General features: G+C 42.4%; 1 protein-coding gene across 3 annotated transcripts in view; it reads right to left on the reverse strand.

Annotated features, from left to right (window-relative positions):
• Nucleotides 1–291: 291 nt before the first annotated feature.
• PRDM1 (PR/SET domain 1) overlaps nucleotides 292–18,212 on the reverse strand; it is a 102,567-nt gene continuing 84,646 nt past the window's right edge. For all 3 annotated transcript variants that reach the window (XM_013948981.2, XM_013948982.2, XM_013948980.2), the window contains 4 exons: nucleotides 11,951–12,203; nucleotides 2,686–3,794; nucleotides 2,247–2,375; nucleotides 292–1,810 (listed from right to left, as the gene is read on the reverse strand). In XM_013948981.2, coding sequence (XP_013804435.1) covers nucleotides 1,235–1,810; nucleotides 2,247–2,375; nucleotides 2,686–3,794; nucleotides 11,951–12,203 — 2,067 coding nt within the window. In that variant the 3' untranslated portion in view covers nucleotides 292–1,234. The remainder of the gene's footprint in view (nucleotides 1,811–2,246; nucleotides 2,376–2,685; nucleotides 3,795–11,950; nucleotides 12,204–18,212) is intronic.

Consider the following 18,212-nt stretch of genomic DNA (forward strand, 5'->3'; position numbering starts at 1 on the left):
AGCATTGTCTGCACCACTGGACACAAGCACTGAGGTAATTGTTGTTCAACAACTTTGCAATGCCCTTTTCATCTTTAATTAAATTAACCACAAAATGTACAAACACAAATACTGAGAAAAATCTGAGTTGTAGAGGAAGGAAGAAAAAAATGTATGTGCCAGAAAAGGATTTTGTTTCCCACTTCTACCCAGGCAATGTGGGAGAGGAGAATACAAATAAAAACAAACCGCTCATTTCTCAGGGAATTTGACCCTCCTTTTTATCCCTGGAAGGCTCTGGCCAAAAAAAAAAAAAAAAAAAAAAAAGGGAAGAAAAAAGTTTGCCAAAAAACTTCTTTTAAGAGAATATTAAGAATATTTGTGTTTTTGTTTTTAGATGTTTTTTGGAAATAAAAGAATGTAAGTGATATTTTATTTTGGAAGAGCCACTTGAAGCTGATGCAATCCTTTGGTCATAAAGTTATATGACAATATGTGGGGCGATAGCTGTTCTCTAAAAACCTAATGTATTGTCCATGGCAAGTAGGTGTTTGCTGTGCCACATCTGTTCTGGGCAGAGCTGCAAGTAGAAGAATCTCTCTCCTATCCCTGGAGAGCCAGGGGTAGTAGTTTCTTCTCTGCTTGCTGCTACTTTGCTTTTTTTGTTTGTTTGTTTTAATTCCCAATGGGGTGATTTGCACATAAGAGTACACAGCATTTTTTTCAAACCAACTGATCTAGGATTCTGTATGTCAAATGTCCAACTTTGGCAATACAAAAACCCACATTTGTTTAAAAGACATTGGTACATAAAACACATTTACTGAAACCCCAATCGTAGGTTTTTAAAACAGATGTGCGGGAAAAAGTATCTACAAAGAATGGCCATAAAACAAAAAAATAAAAACATTTAAAGTAAAAATTACAATGAATTTTCCAGTCATTGTAAACATTTTTCTAATTATTGCTTTTAGAATGATAAATTGTATAATAAATTATGAAGTACTATCATTGAAAAAATAATTACGGATAGATGATTGTCTTTTAGTAACTGGCGAGGCAATGCACAGTCCTTTGCCTCTTTTTATGCCCTGAGAAAACAGTAACTTTGGATTTCCTTCTTTCAGTTGGAGAGAGTAGGGAAACTACTGTAAGCCAAGATTGCTTTGCAGCATTGAAACTATGTACAAGCAACTGCTACAGGCACCCTGACTTGCCAAGTCATAAATAAAAAAAATCACTTTGCCAAAAAATCTTAAGGGTCCATTGGTTCAACCGTTTCTTGCTTGACCTTTACAGGTAACAGAGGTAGTGGGTGACCGTGAGGCAACTTCATAATTGACATATCTGAAGACTCGTAAAGGTTGCATCCTGAGGAGAGAAGTCCATTTCCCAGGTTCCTCTGTAAAGATACTTTCAGATTAGCTCCTTCCATTTCCCTTCTGAGCATGGTCAGTATATCCTTCTCCACGATTGATGTTAAGTCGATATTGTCCTCCATTTCTTCCAGCTTGTCGGCATTGTCACTGATGTCAAACTTTTCTATCTCTTCATTGATTCGATTCAGGTCCTCCATGGAGAGGCCGGAGGCAGGGGCTACAGGGCAGTTGCCCTTCATATGGACCTGGAGGCTGGAGAGGTGAATGTAGCTCTTGTGGCAGTGGATGCATTTATGCGGACGTTCCCGGGTGTGGAGACGCTTGTGCAGCTTCAGGTGCACAAACTGGGTGAATTTGGCTGGGCACAGCTTGCACTGGTAAGGCTTCTCTCCAGAGTGGAGCCGCAGGTGGGTTTTGAGATTGCTGGTGCTGCTGAATCGCTTGTGACAAACCTAGTGTGGGGGGGGGGCAGAGAAACAGTGAATGAGTGGGAGGGGATTTTATGTTTTAAATCACAGACACCTAGGAGGAGACAGCATGATGAAGCAGCAGCTTTTTATATCTTTACACTTTCTCACAAGGGGAAAAGAAGTCCCCACCTCTTTTATTTAAATTTTGCTGAACAGCGTTTCGAGTACGGCTGGTGTGGCAGAACTGTATCGGGCAGATGCTGCTCTAGCAGGCAAAAGGCAACCACGTTTTCTCACAGACACTGGCACACCAGGGCTGGAGACTGCCGCAATACGGACTTGAGTCTTCAGCAGCCACTGTTTTGACACGCAGACCGCCGCACATGCCACGCTGGGTGTGCACACGGGGCAAGGAGGGCATAGACCTTACAGTCCCTTTGGCCTCCAAGATAAGTTGTCCCTGTAGTGTGTTACATACCTGACACTCGTGGGGTTTTTCTCCTGTGTGTACCAGATAGTGCTTCTGGAGGTGCGCCAGCTGTGTAAAGCCTTTATTGCAAGTCTGGCATTTAAACGGTCTCTCTCCACTGTGTACTCGGAGGTGGACCTACGGAGAAACAAAGCACTTAAACTTGCAGTTCCCAGCAACCATAATGAAAGTACTTTCAAATGTTTCCTAAAGTTAGCAGAAGCCATCCCATTGCCAAAATATACTACTATCCAGTTAATTAGCTGGCGCCAATTTTAAAACATTGTCTTTACAACCATGCTGTCTTGGCAGGGGATGTGGAATTAAGCCCAGACTGATAAAGAGCCTAACAAAGAAGGAAGGTCTGTCCCTGCTTTTCCTAGATAACTTATAGGAAGAAATCAGAGCCTTCCAGGAAGGCTTGTACGTCTTATTCTCCACTGCCTACCTTCAGATTGGAGAGTTGGCCAAAGGTCTTGGAGCAGACGTTGCATTCATACTTGATCTTCCCGTTCTGCTTCTTCAGTGGGTACGGAAGGGTTTTGTAACCGGTCACATTCCTCTTACTTTTAATGAGATTCATGGCTTCTTCACTGCCGGTAGCAGCCAACACCACTGAGGTAGGTTTAGGTTGCATTATGTGTTCTGAACTGGCTGCTGTACCAGCAGTGGGAGACCCGCTGGTGGGGCTGCATGGCTTGTCCTTCATGCTGGCAGCAGCGCCCGTGATAGAGAAGGCACTGTTAGGTGCTGGTATGAGGAAGTCTCTTGGATGATCAGGCTGCAGCAATCGACGGCCTCCTTCACTGGGCAACGAACTGGGGAGCGTGGCTGGGTTCAACATGTGGTGGGAAAGGCTACCTCCACTGAGCAAGTTGCCATAAAGAGGATACATCCTTGGGAAGAGACCGAAATTGTTGATGCCATTGATATTGTTCAAAGCACTCAGGTTATTACAGCTCATATTGAATGGAGGTAACAGGAATTTGGGGTAGTGGGGGTTATAGGATGGTAGAAAGGCAGATGGGAGATGACTAGGGGGTGTGTACCCAGGATAAGACCCCAATCCTTCTGAGCCGTATGAGCCATTCAAGTAAGAGTATGACTCTCTGTGCTCTTGGGAAGCAGGTACCAGAGGTGAAACTGTGACCCCTGGACTGCTATGGGGGCTTGAACTTTTTAAACTTTGGTCCGGGCTGCTCCTCCCGGAAGGACTTGGTGTAGTAGATGACTGGATGGGTGAGTGATTAATGTAGCTAGGTCTGTCCATCCCATATGCTAAGGAAGCTTTCAGATAGTCTTCGGGAATGTGAGGTCGGATTGGATAGACAACTCGAGGGAAGAAACACCTCTCAGGGCTATAGTTCTTGCGCAAATCATCCAAGTCTTTTTCTGAAGTAACTGGTGAAATGTTGGTCTGGAAGAAGTCTTTTCCTTTTGGAGGGCTGGATTCCATTTTCAGGATTTCTTTCACACTGTGCTCTTTCTTTGGAATGCTTTTCTGACAGAGCTCATCTTTATCAGCACTGTGCTGCTTTGGATTAACATGGGTTTGTGCTGAAATACAAAGACAAGGTAACAATTATTTAGATAAGTCACCACGATTATCTCTTTTCAAAACACAATCTAACTCCTACAAGTTTACTGGGAAGGAAGGCCCAGTCTTGGAGGTGAACGATCACTTAACTCTCCCAAAAATTAACTTCTGTGCAAAGAAATGCCTGCTGATATGAAGTGCTAATCAAAAACATTGTTAACTTAAGGGATATCAGACAGTACATATAGATCTGGATGATGATTCATTTGCAGAGTGATAGTCTCCACTTTGCAAACTGATTTCACCTTTCGTTCCTCTTAAATTTGACTAGATTCATTGTTGATTATCTATAAAAGCTGTATATCTAATAAATGAGGTAACAAGCATTTGTTCAAAATACAAGTTTAACAGAAAGCCTGTGCAGAATGCAAGCTCCCAGAAATGTTCCTCACTAAAATAACAAGGCATGACAAATCGGCTTTTGCCAAACCACAGCAGTCACTTCACCAGCCAGTTCAATTACTTACAGTACCAAAAAACCCTTGGCTGGCTAGGATGAAAGCCTTCTTCAAAGAGAAGGTATTCTCCATCAGTAAACAGATCATTACTCATTAAATATACTGCTTAGGAACATCTACAACAAAGCAGACTATTTACTGCAGATTTCTGTGGCATTCAGTCTATGCAAAACTCCTCTGCTTACAGCTGTACTTTATAAAAAAAAATATGCTGAAGCAAAGCAAAAGAAAGCAAGTCTAGTTGGCCCCAGCTTAAGTTGAAAGGTACTTTTAAAAAAAAAAAGAAAGAAAGAAAAAGAAATATGCATTTAGAAGCAAATACAAGCTAGCATCCTTTTGGTCAGTTCAGCACATACACTGTTTCCTTGTATTCAGACTCTACCTTGTTATCTGGACATAATGTAATATAAACACTACATTGAAAGATGTATACAATAGAAAAAGAATTCTGCTTTTATCTAATCTCCCAAAGTTAATAGTTATATAATTTTGGAATGATTACTGGTGAGATATTTTATTATAGGGGAAAAAACTACAAGAAGGTTTCGTATTTGTGGTTAGTTATGCGCAAGGTTTTCCATCAGTAGGTACAAGTCAACAGTGATAGGTATGTGACTTGAAAGTATCACAGTTTTTATCCAAATTTCTACTTTGTGACTGACTGTTCTTACTTCACTAAGTGGGGTGAGAAACGGTTGTTTCTAATTTTTGGAGGACCAGCTAAACGCAGCAGGGAAGATGGAAATGGCCATTTTCATCACAGATTCTTTGCTTCGCTATTCACTACCCTCATGGAATCTATCGTTTGGCAACATTACCCTATAAGGCAAAGAAACAGCCTTTTATTAAACGTATCCAAGAAAACAGCTGCTTTCAAAGCATGCTCCTACTCACAGCAACTTGCTTTTACAGTAACATCTTTTTTCCAACAGCGTTAGACTAGTAGCAAGCAAATTTAGTGATGTGGGCAGTTTGCATATTTTGAAGTTGCAATGAAGTGTGATTGAACACAGATACGTTCAAGTAAAATATTTATGATGAAATATATGGTGTAATATATACAAGCACATACACACATAGGTGTGCAGATAGCTTCCCAATTGCTTTTCTAGACAGTGAAGTACAATTCAGAGCTGCTTCAAAGATAAATTAATAATGTTTCATGTTACCTGGCATTAGAAATCATCTACTTTCGTTTGCAATTTTGTCTGTACTCACAGACTAATGGCTAATTCACTAAAACCCCACCCAGATTTTATGGCACAGGCCACCTAGGTCCTGCCAGATTTAAGAAGCTCCACAAGGGTGGAGAGGAGAATATTGCCTTCATCTTCCTTTCAGCTGCCTGTCACTGCGTGCGCCAGTGGCTCAGAGCAAACATTCCCGGTGACACTATCAGCAGCGAGGCTGACTGGGAAGTATCGAAAGCTGGGCAGGGGGGTGGCAGGGGCGAAGAGGGACCCGGGAAGCCCCAGAATGGAAAAAATAAATAAATATCACCTTATCGGGCCCGCATCAGTTTGTCAGTGGGGTCTGTCAAGCAGGAAGTTCAAACTGACACTTTTTCTAAAAAAAACAAATAAATGACTCCGGGGGAAGGGGAAGAGGGAGAAGAAGTGCCAACACTGCTGGAAAAGTGATAGAGAAACTCGGCCGCCTCTGCAGGAGGAACGGCTTTCGCTGTGACAAGGTTAAACATTTAGGGTGGGGAACGTACGTGCCTTATGTGCAGGAGACGGCCTTTGAGTGACAGAAAGGAAGCTCACGCAGAGAATAAAACTTTCTGTGCGCAACAGCCTGACGTCCCCCCTTGACAGACTAACGATAATTGTTGTTTCCCTTCAGGGTTCCCAATAAAACCTTCCCTCCTATTAATTCCCACGTGTGGACAGAAATCGCAGTATTTAAAGATTATTGTTCACGCCTGACTGTGACAGATCTCTTTCTTTAGTTTGCATGTTAGCTTTGCTCCGTAAATCCCCACTTGACTTTTTCCCCTATTACCTGAGTGAAGGGAACTCTTGGGAACACCAGACACATCTAAATATATAAACAAGGGTGTCAACACTGTGTGAAAAAAGAGAAGGTAACGTCGGGGGCCAAGGAGAGATTCTTATGTTTTATACCGAACGTGGATTTAAACCAGGGCTGGACCTGACTGAGAGGTTTATGACCCTTTTTGTTGCTCTTAAAGGAGCCATACTTCAAAGTTAAAGAGAGATATTTCTTATAAATGGATTCTTTAACTTGTGATTTTAGATTTCTGTTCTTACTGGTCACAAATGTCTGTCTCTCTCTTGAAAAATGTTTCCCTCTGTTTCACTCCATATACATGTGTAAACACATATCATAAATATAGACACACACTCTTCCAAGATCCATCCAATTTCTGTGGTCAAATAGACACACAAGAAAGGGGTTCACGACCAAGCAAGAACAGTGCAACTGCATTTGTGAGTTACTGATCTGAGAAAGAAAAGAAACAGCTGTGCCTCCTCAGGAGCCTGATCTGCCTCTCCCTGAGGTCAAGAGATATCTGCTCAGACCTGAGAGTAGTGAATGTGTGCAAGAAAAAAAGGGACAAAATTCTTGTTACTTGTAAGTATGAACAAAACCTGAGTGGAGGGGATGTCTGAAGTCACTGTAACTTAAATATAGATGTTCCAGGCACAAACTGCTGCATAGCTGTTGGTTTTGCTCTCATTCTGATGCTTCTAGCTGTAGCCTGAGAAAGACTTTGCAAAAACAAAGATCTGTTTTTTTCTAAAAACTTGAGAAACGGTTGTAGGCAGGCAGTAATTTCAATAGTAATTTCAAGAGTGAAATGGTACTGAACCCTTCGAGTGGCAAAGCTTAATTATGCCGATTCACATTTTCGATCTAAATTAAGAACCTTCTTTACTAGTAGAAAGAGAACCTAGAAGTTGTGAAGCAGGCAAAACAAAGAGTGTTTCCACTCAAAATGAGAGTGGAGACCAACATTTAGAAGTATATGGTTTGATCATCTGTTTTCTAAATGTGTCCAAGGCAGTGTGACATGACTTTGAAAACATTTTGCTCAAAGGAGGTCTTCAAAGGATCCTTCAAATAATCCTCAATATTAAGTCAAATTGAGCCCCAAATTCTGATTTTATGAAAACAACCCTTCATATAAACTAAAAATCATTTTCCTGTGCCCTTTTGAAGATTCCAGTAGGCTTTTTTTTTTTTTAACAAATGCAGATGTTTCCTCTTAACCCAAATAGAAAAGCTTTTAAAACCAGAAAGTGAAACTGACCATAAACAAAAGGGAAAACGACTAGAATATTTTATTGAAGGACAAAGTTGTGGGGGCCAGCACAAAGAACAAAAAACAAATCACATTTTTAAACCAAGCTTTTGAAAGCTAATCTTGCTAGAATTTGAAAGATTTTTTAAAATACCTCCTTAAAATTGTTTATAAAACAAAAAAAATCAGCAAGTGTTTAAATAGGCAAATTATCTGCCCCTAACTCTAACTTTTTTCTGAAGCTTGACCAAATAAGATGTCACCTGCCTGTGGTTGACTGATGAGACAAACATGTCATGAATAGCAGGAAGTTGCATCACATGATTGCAATACGTGAACATTATTATCGAATAGTCATGTCCTGAGTCAATGCAATTGTATTTTGTTTTGTTTTGTTTTTTTAACTTTTACCCTCTCCACCCTCTATCCCAAAATAATGGTGTTCTGAGGAGACAGAAATGAAATGCTAGACTATGCGGGACCCCTAAGCAAACTTCCCGGCTCTGTCTGCTAGTCCAAATGCCAAGAACATTAAAGACTAACAGCCAGTCTGGAGGCACGACTGAATGAGGTTAAGCACATTTTAACAAATTATTGAAAATTAATTTTTTGGCCAGCAGAAAGCAAAAATCCTGTGTCATCACACTTAAAACCATTTACTGAACAACGGCACCATCTGAAGGTGATATATCACAAATCTTGACAGGAAACAACATCAATAGCCTCAAAAAGAAGGAAAATGGAATTATTTAAAATGAGAATCAGTGTCCCCTCCCCCAGTAGTATGTGGAGTCTTGATTCTACAGACACTGTACAATTCCTTGCAGGCACTTCAGCAGGTACTCAAAGCTCCCCTTGGAGCTAATCACGGCCATGAAGGTAGGCGTGTGCTTCAGTGTCTGAAGGACTGGGTCAAAGGCCCCAGTCCAACAAAACACGGCGGACATGGTTAAACCCATAACTAAGTACATGCCTAATTGCTGCTTGAATCTGGATGCTTTCCTTCTGCAGCACAAATGAACTAATGCTAGAGAAGTTACCTTTAATTTGAAAGTTTACTGTTACAGAGGCAAATAGATGTTATATGTGGATGTGTAAATATATTTATGCTCTGAAGTGGTAGTTCTCATTTCTGAGGCCACTAATTACAGGAAATAAAGCCAGAGAAATTCTCTGATACATTTTCCCTGGAGGCCCATCCAGCTCGGGCACGTACAGAGGAACATTTAGTGCTGAAGTTCAAGAGACTGATCCCCAAATCCCCAACATGCCTGAAGTAGCTGCCTATGTTTTACCCAGTAAAATTCAGGCACCGTTGGCAGTTCTTTGTCAGTGAGTATCCCAGACAGCCTCTGCCGTGCCATCCTGGATCACCCAAAGTCTCCGACGGGTGCCAGCACTTGCTGCACACCCAGTGGGACTGAGCCAACACAATGAACCGTGGCCGTGGCCACATCCATGCGAAAGCCCGATGGTGCTGCTGCCCCACGTTCATGCTGTGCCCAACTGACTGCACATGTCCCACCCGGAGGGAGCCTGGACGCCAGCAACCCTCTCGGTCTGGAGGGGCTGGACCCCAATTCTCCCTCCCTCTTGCTCAGAGCGTGCCAAACTCCCCAGCTAGTGGCTGGGAGAGGCGTACGATACTCTCTGCTGCTCCTCCTATGGAAACCGTGCCCCTCTAAACACAGAAAATCAGTGATGCATTAGGCTGGAGAGGGCCTTATTCTCTAGCACAGAGGTTGGAGCACTGATCTCTGTCTCAAATACTGTTTTAAGATATTTTGATGGGACAACGCCCTAAGTCCGCAGCAGGGGCAGTTTTAACAATTCAGGGAAAAGTGTTCTGAATTTATTCACAGCTGAACACAGTTTGAGGACACCTTGGTCAAGCTTGCCCTAGAAAGAAAAGCTGGAGAGGCAGTGGGATATTTGCTAGTTTGGGATTTAATTAGAAGTAGCAGCCTGGGAGGAAGGGGAAGGAGAAAACTGAAGGCCTCTGCCAACCCAAAAGTGCTGACATTCGCTTTAAGCTCCTTTGGTTCCAGTATTAATGCTGGCAAAAGAATCCCCGTTTGCACTGCTGCTACAAGTCCTTCAGTGAACGGGTGTCTTTGTGACATCTCTGGAATATTTTCAGTACTTTTCAAGAAGGAGCACTGAAACTCTAAAAAACTCCAATCCTTACATTATATGAAGGTTTTCTGGCCTGACTGAAGGCCTCAGGCCTGAATGGGTTTGTTACAAAGACAAGGGAGTAATACCAAAAAAGTGAGAGCTGTTGCTAGCAGTGGAAGACAATCAAAAAGCCAGAGAACTTTTGCCCATTTTGCTATGCTGCTATTTTCATGGTCTGCATGTTAATATAAAATATCTAAGCGGTTTACATGGAATAACTTTTAAAAGTAGAAGGGATGCTTCAGTTTTTGTGTCTGGAAAGACTGTTTTTTCTACTGTCAGGACTGAAATACATAATTCTTACAAGATCCAGTCTGTTTTAATCCACTTATTAAACCTGCTTTCACTAAAAAGGTATATGCTGCACATGTTCAGACAGTGTTGTAGGGTTAATAAATTAATGCTTATAAAGCACCAAAAATTCCCAGAAGGATTCTCATGTAGCAAGCAGTTGTGATATACCAAGTTTTATGTAATAACATAATTGGGTTTCAAATGTATTTTAGAATGAATTATATTTTTCTATCCAAGTAATAAGGAATTTTAAGATGTTGGTTTTTGCCATTTGATTTTCTAGGATAAAACTTTGTAAATTCTTCAAATTGCAAATGTCCACTTGAAAAACAAAAAAATTTACTCCTGCAAAATATTTCTTTGATCTTGCAAGAATGAACAGCCTAATTTTAGGTTTCACCTAAATAAGTTTTCACCTAAATAAGAGCTACCGGGTAATTTGTTGACACTTTGTGAATACATGCCTTACTACTTCTGGAAGGTAACTTAAGATACCAGCAGATGCAGAAAACTGAGAATGTATCTGTGTATCCACCCAGCTAGTATCCAAATGGGTCTGATTAGCGCTTTGCAAACTCCTGGTTCACAGGAACATCTAATGCTGTTGAGTTGTCCACCTGTAGGCCCCACTGAAAAGCCTTCATATCGGGAAATAAAACTGCACAGAGAGTGGTGAAATGACATATGAACAAAGATGACAAAATCGATGAGATATTTTGTGAATAGAGAATATAGCAGCATAGGACATATCTCTCTCTTCCTTCCGCCTACATTAAAAGAAAGCCAGTTTTCTTCTATAATTTGTTATATTTAGCAGGGAAAGGAAAAGACAAAAACTGCAGAAAGGAAGATGTTCACAGAAGACCGATGTATTTTTGATTAATCTGAATCTGTGACATCACTTTCATGATGTGGGGTCCCATTTTAGTTCTGATAATCCTCAAAGTAATAATGACATTTTATAATCCATTATTTGTTGCCAAATAACAGCAAATGGTCCTTTGCAGAAAAAAAAAACTGCTTGCAGTTTTTGCTTCCAATTCCAGTGCAGACACTGGCAGAATGATGAGAGAATGCTCTGCTGTAACTCAGACCAGCTAACAGGAGGGGAGGTAGCCTAGGAGTTAAACGAAAGTCCACAGGAATCGCTCTCTCTGTTCAAGGGGCTCTGGGTGACGTGCTGTACAGAGATTAAAGCTACGAGTAAAGCACCGAGGCTGGAAATGGTCAGAAACCACAGCGGAACCCAGAGATAAACTCCTGGAAATACCTCTTCCCCCTGCTACCATTGCTATTATTTTTGAACACAAAATGAAAGCTGAAATATACAGGCAAGAAGTGGGGACAACATACATGGAGCTTAAAAAATAAGTAACCAGATTAGACGACTACATGGGGTTTGCTCCCATAAGAGAGGTAACCTTAGATGCCAAACTTGAAGAACATTATACAGTCAACATATATTTTGCTAGACACCTAGACAGAGTCATGGCAAATGGCCACTTCCGTGTGCAGTAAAGGCAGCCCTTTGGGAGCATGACTGGACAGCCTTTAGTATATGCTGTCAAAGCAGATTTTTGCTCAATGCACTACAAGATCTGGACTTTGAAAGTCTGAGGGTGAATCAACATCTGTGACTCTGAAGAGAGAGGATGTATTTGGGTTGTTTGTCCAGAACTTCATCATATAATGCTCAGATTATAAAGCAATAACTGTTTAGATTTTGAATAATCTGTTTAGACTTAAATGGGCACAGGGAACTCATTTTGCTGCTTTTTTTTAATTTCCTCTTTCCACTCCAAGCTACCTGCTGTGACACAACAGACAATACAGCTACATAATTATACAACTTATTATTAGATCATATAGGCAGAAGAGACATTACTAGCATTCTTTGTTCATACTGTAATCCACTTACTGAGGTTCATCATTGTCAGCTCTCTGGAAGAGGGGTAGTGGAGCCTCTCTGCAAAGTCCCGACAATACCACACGAGCAGCTCCTGGTTGGCAGGGATGGGCTTGATGGTGTAGAAGTAAATGTTCATTCCATTCTGACAAGCAGCCAAGTTCTGCTCCTGGACAGAGTAGCCTGGGTTTACATAACGCATCCAGTTGCTCTTGTCCTCATTAAATCCGTCAATGAAGTGGTGAAGCTCACCATTTGAATAGATCTGGGATAGAGAGGAAGTACATATGAATACATACATACATACGTATATATATGCATAATACCCAACATGTTCTCATAGAGTTCTCCAGAGTGGAGATGATGAGCTTTTTTAAAAAAAACAAACATAAAAAGAAAAGGATTAGGTATTACTGAAATCAGAATTCAAGCTGGGTCCCTCTTTCCAACTATGATTTCCTCTGCATTAGGAAAAGAAATGCTTATTCAAAGGTAAGTACACAGTTACCTCTTCCATTTCTCCTTAGCCTGTGTGGCTCTGCTAGCAGGTACAACTGAGACACACGCAAAATCTGAAATGAAGAGTCCTCTCCCTGTATAAACAGTCTACCTTAGAGTCCTCTTCCTGGTGCTATGATCAACAAGTGGGTGATGCTAATGACTGCAGGTCTGAGTGCATGCTTGCATTAATGCTTTGAGTCACCTGTCTATAAGACTGAGTGGCTGTGCTACGTCAGAGTCTTTCTTGCCTTTTTCTATGGCCTCTGTACTTGCAGTTTCCTACCACCCCCGCCCAAAGGTTTAAACTATGCAAACATCCTCCACCCCACCGAGAGTCCTGAAGGAGCACTTGCTCATAGTTGGACTGTAGCCCTTCTGCAGAAAGGCTGGGTGAGGCAGAGATGAACTTCACCTGCCATAGCTCAGCGACAACCTGGAGAGGAGCCAGTCGATGAGAAGTCACTTTTCCTATCAAGGGACACGCTCTGGCTTGTCCATGGAGGGGAAAGAAAAGGCAAATTCAAAAAGTGCTCAGCAACTTGTGGTAGAAAGGAGCCCAAATAGCTGCGAGAAGCTACTGTTGCTTAAGTGATAAGAATAAGAGAAGTAATTAAAAAAAAAAAAAGTCTAACAAATTCAGCAAATACTTTCGTTAAAGATACAGCCGTGCTTAGTGAAATGGGACGTTTCGGTTTCACGCAATAAATGACCAGGCACAAGGCTGACCTTAAAGCAGGAGCAATCTGCATCAGCGATGAATCTCTTTGAGCAGGAAATGCCTTTCTAAAGCGCAGCTACAGCTTATCTCACCAAGAAAAGCACTCTGCGGCATGTTCCTGCCTTTGTGCTCTCGCACCACTTTCTTTTTCATTTGATCAGCGAGCAGTCACAGTGAAAGGCAGCCGGGCCCGCTCTTTTTAAGGGGATAAAAAGAGAGCGCGCTGGGCAGGAGGGGAAGGCAGGCTGGCCCTTTAACGCGGGCAGTAAACACCAGAATCACTTTCTTTAAGAGTAACTTCCTGTAAACTGAGAAGGGGGAAATACATGTGGCCTCATCAAAGAGGCTTGTGAGAGATTTTGCGGTGTGTTTGTTATGAGAAAATGGAACGGAGCCGGGTGAATTCTGCTATCAAGAGGAGGTTTTTTTTCACGTTTCTTTGTTTACTCGGCAGCGCAAACTTCCAGGAACGTGGGGCTCCAGCGCCGCGGCGCCTGGCGGAAGCTGCTTTCTAAAGCTGCCCTCGACGGCTTCCAGGCACCCGGCTGGAGAGCGGGACATTTACTGTACTTCTCTTTTCAGAAAAAGGAAAACGCATCAGGGCTCTGAGGTCATGCACACACGCACACACACACACGCACACACGCCTCCGCGGGGCTTCGTCCTGCCATCTCACTAGGTTTCCACGCCTGATGGAGAAGATTAAAACAAACGTGCTGAGTCACGGCGCCCTTACGAGAAGTGACGCTGCCACTGCCGGCCCGGGCAGCCCTCGCGCACAGCCGGGACCGGCCGGCCTTTGGTAACATGTGGGAAGTCATCTCCCACCATTTCCTTCGCCGGTGCAAGCCGGCTCAGCACCCTTCGGAAGGAGCTCGTTTTTGTCGCAGCAGTGCGTCTTGAATGAATCAAGGGACTATAGCAGCGGATTTAACGATGCTTAGATGACTCCTATAATATTATTTCTGAGGATCTCTCTGCGTTAAGGCTTAAAATCACATCATGAAAATGATGTCATCTCTCTCGCTGCAATATAGGAATAAAGTCTTGCAAGATGGTTAACAGCCCTTCTTCCTAACATCTGCTGAATTATTAACAACTGGCAGGGCTAGGCCAGGGCAATGATCGCTTCCTATGCTGGACACAAGCTCCTGAAAACTTAAGGAGAAAAAAAAAATCTTAGCCTTACGAATGTGCATACAGTTGTACACTTTGTGGAAGCGTCCATGCAAACAACTGCCTGTGCAATGCTGTGTAACACCGCACGAAGACAGTCGGAGAAACCCCAAATGATGCAATTCAGTGGGAAGCAAGGGGTGTGGGGAATGCTGGGTGCTGCCCCAGGTTTCACCTGGGTATGAGGTTGGGATATGGCTAAGGCAGGCACCCGGGCACAGGAGCTTGCGTATACTCCCAAATCCACTGATTTAAACCCAACCTAACTGACTAGATGGCAGCAAAACAAATCCATGGAAGGAGATGAGGCCGAAGGAACGTTCTCTAATAATTAATAATGGGTCTATAAAGGAAACTGAGCATTGTGTTAACTGATAAACTGGAAACATATTCCTCAGCACAGAGTTCCCAAGCCAAAACAAATTGGCTGATGCTCCCTTCCAACCTAAGCTACAGAGTACAAATTATCCATCACCTCTAATGCCTCTACCTGCCATTAATGGATTTTCTCTACACCAAGATCCATGGGCTGCTATTTTAACATTTTCTGAAGTGGTCTAGAAAAATCTATGAACTGAAAAACATATATGGAAGAACAACACCACTGTATTATAGCAGTTCTATTCAAAATCCAGGGGAAAAAAAAAATCACAAAATATATCACAATTTCAGAATAAAAAAACTATGCAATACTCTCCATAACTTCTTCTAGCTGGAGAAATCAAGGGTATGTGACATTTGCATAAACAAGAATGACTTTGCTGTGAAGAAATGCAAAATAACCTGCCCCTACAGCAATCGACAGATCTGTTTCTTTATAAGATCAAGCACTGATATGTCTCAGAAGACAGAGCTAGGAAGAGCTGTGCCTCTCCCCTGCTTTCTTTACCCACACAGTCCCAATATCCAAGAGAGCCAGACTTCTACTCAGCCCTGTTCACCACATTTGCTCTGTTCATATATGGCAGAGAAAAGAAGTTGCCCCCTCATTCACACAGGTCTGAAGCAGGAAGTGACCCAGCTTTTCAGCTGTACTCATTTAGTGATCTGCTTACTGCAACAACATGGTGCTGTTTTTTCCTGCTTACCCGCCAAAAGTATTTTCTGTTCGCATTCTTGGGAACCGTATCGCTGGTATAGATCTCTCCTACCAGGGGTCCAAAGCGTGTTCCTTTTGGGATATACTCTTTGCTTATCACTCCAGTGACCTACAAGAAGAACAGCACAGGATCAGTCTCCATCTCCAGAAGAAATTGAAAATTCCTCCTTCTTCTCCCCGTCCTCAGATCTTACAAGGTAAAATACCCAATGCAACAGATTTTTAGTGACAGGTCAGCAAAACAGAAATAACTTAACAGTCATGTTTGATATGATATGATCAGTTCTGCTAGAAAATAACATCTTACTGAGACATATGGAAGCCAGTGATGAACACTGACTGAAAAATGTGTTTTGTGGAAACATATATTTACAAGAAGAAACAGTAAGTGAAGTGTACAGAGTCTGTCAAACACTTTCATAAGTTATTTCCCCTATCAAAGGCAAACCCTAGAAGTCAAGTCCCACAAAACAAAAATACTCAATAACAACCGATCACTTCACAGCTAGAGAGCCAACTTTTCTGTGAAGTTGGGAACTGGAATGCATACTCCTCCTCTAGACCAAAATGAAAACCTCCCCCCCCCCCGCCCCCCGCTTTTTCTTGCTCTGTACCCTTCCCAATAGCTAAAAGGAGAACAAAAAGATAAAACCCCCCTACAATTCTCTCACCAGCATACAGTAACAAACAAAACAGAACATGAAATGGCTTTGGGACATGTACTCACAGATCACTCTCTTTTATAAAAAGGAGGCAGCAGTTCCGGTAACATATGTCAAGTGGGTTTGGTCAAAAAGGCGTACGGGTTTTAACAAAAATGCTCCACAATGCTAGGTCTAAGAAATGTACTCTAGTTGTTCAGCTTCCTTCTTGACAGTAATTATACCAAAAAAAGTCACTGACCACAAATCAGGAAGCAATTCATCATTATTCAGAAGAACGTGCCTTGGAGTAACCCTTTGCAAAACACTGCTGAGTTACTGGTTTTGTCTCTCTCTGTTCCTCACCAATCTTCTTAATTTTAATGTGTCCAAAAATACAGCAGTTTGGCAACCAAAAAACAAGACTTTGTAAGATTGATCCTGCTGCTGAAATGGCGGAGAAAAAGGAAGGTAAAAAGCCCATTAATTTGGTGGTCTAATCAAACTTTCACAGCAAAATGTATTAATCGTATCCCTTTCACACACCTTGCTACTTAATAATTGTCTTTTCAGAATTTCAGAAAAAGACGGCAACAGCAGAACTTGTTGATAAACACTGAGAATAGCAATTACTGCTGTCTGTACTCTGCAAGGAATCACCATTCTTACCAAAGCAGATATAACTGTATAACAGTAAAAACCCTAGACTGTACACGGCACTTGATAAATTTGCTAAGCCTTGTGATTTTCTCACACTACATTTTCTTCAGTCGTTTCACCTTGGGTGTGAGAAAAGGAGAGACAGAGACATAGAAATATCTGTTTGTGTATTGGGCAAGTGAGAATTAGTGAGCTTCTACTATCTGCTAACAATGCATGAATACTCCAAAAGCCATTTGAGCTCTTGATTTAAAATCCCAGTAAACGACTAATGCCTAGCATAATTTTACATTAAATCTCAAAATAAGGGGGACCAATAACAGCCCTAGAATCAAGGAGATAAAACTGCTGAGTATGGGTGGTAGCTGTTTGCACTTGTCTGTGTTTTAACATGTGTTTCAGAACACTAACAAAAAATAAATAAATTAAACATCAACAGTAGAGGTAGTTAAATGCTCCATTGATCTGTGCATCTGGACTGAAGAGAGAGAAAAGGGACTTCCAGAAATTTTCCTACACCTACCACAAGCTGAAACAAGCTCAGTGCCTCAGTTTTATTTTTGTCTTGCTTGTACATTTCTCATAGAGAGCTGAAAAAGGCAGATGTTCTTCTCATCTTCCCCATATATCTTCATTTACATCCATCTGCCCTCTCAAGAAAAGTTCACAACCAAGCTATAGCACACCCTAGCAGTTTTACTGCAAGGTAGCTCGAGTTCTTTCACAGTTTTAAAATATCTTGGTCTTAATTAAAACAAGTTTAATGAAATTCTCAGAATCTCTAGAAATCACTCCTTGGACTAGTCAACTTGAAACATTCACTGCACTGGCTTCTCTGACACAGCAGATACTTTTCGATATTTACCTTATATAGCATTTGCTTCTTCCCCACTGTGCAGAATACGAGCATAATTTGTCATCATGTAACCATCAGAAGGTATTCGGGCAGAACGCACTCCGGACACTTGCATGTCAACATTAAAGGTTTGTTAAACCAAACTACAATCGTTCAGCCATTTTTCAACCACGGGTGGCTTCCCAGGCAGAGGTCCCTCATCTCTGCTGCGCCCCCAGACTCTCTGTGGGCGCAGCCGAGGAGCAGGAGAGGCAGAGGAGGGTGCTGGCCACACAAGGCCACCACCGGCCCCGGTGCTGTGGTCCAAGTGCATCCTGCCTGGGACTTGGCAGCAGTGCTTAGCAGGAGGCAACGCAGGATGGCGTCATGCGGGACTGCACGCAAAGCGATGAAGAAACCCTGCACCCAGAGCCGAGGGGAAGCGGGCTGCCGGCTGCCGAAAAGCCGGCGTGGAGAGGCATTTCAGACTTGTGTCCACCAGGTGTCCTTCGGCACATGTCTGCCTCTGCGATGAGACCATCCGAGGCGGTCTCAGCACAGGGATGCGCAGGGGAGCATCAGCGCGGCCCTGAGCTCTCTCCCCACCGCCAGACTCCTGCCACCCCCATGCAGCCGCTGCGAGC

This window comes from Apteryx mantelli, chromosome 3 (assembly GCF_036417845.1).
Source record: "Apteryx mantelli isolate bAptMan1 chromosome 3, bAptMan1.hap1, whole genome shotgun sequence".
NCBI classification, from domain to species: Eukaryota; Metazoa; Chordata; class Aves; order Apterygiformes; family Apterygidae; genus Apteryx; species Apteryx mantelli.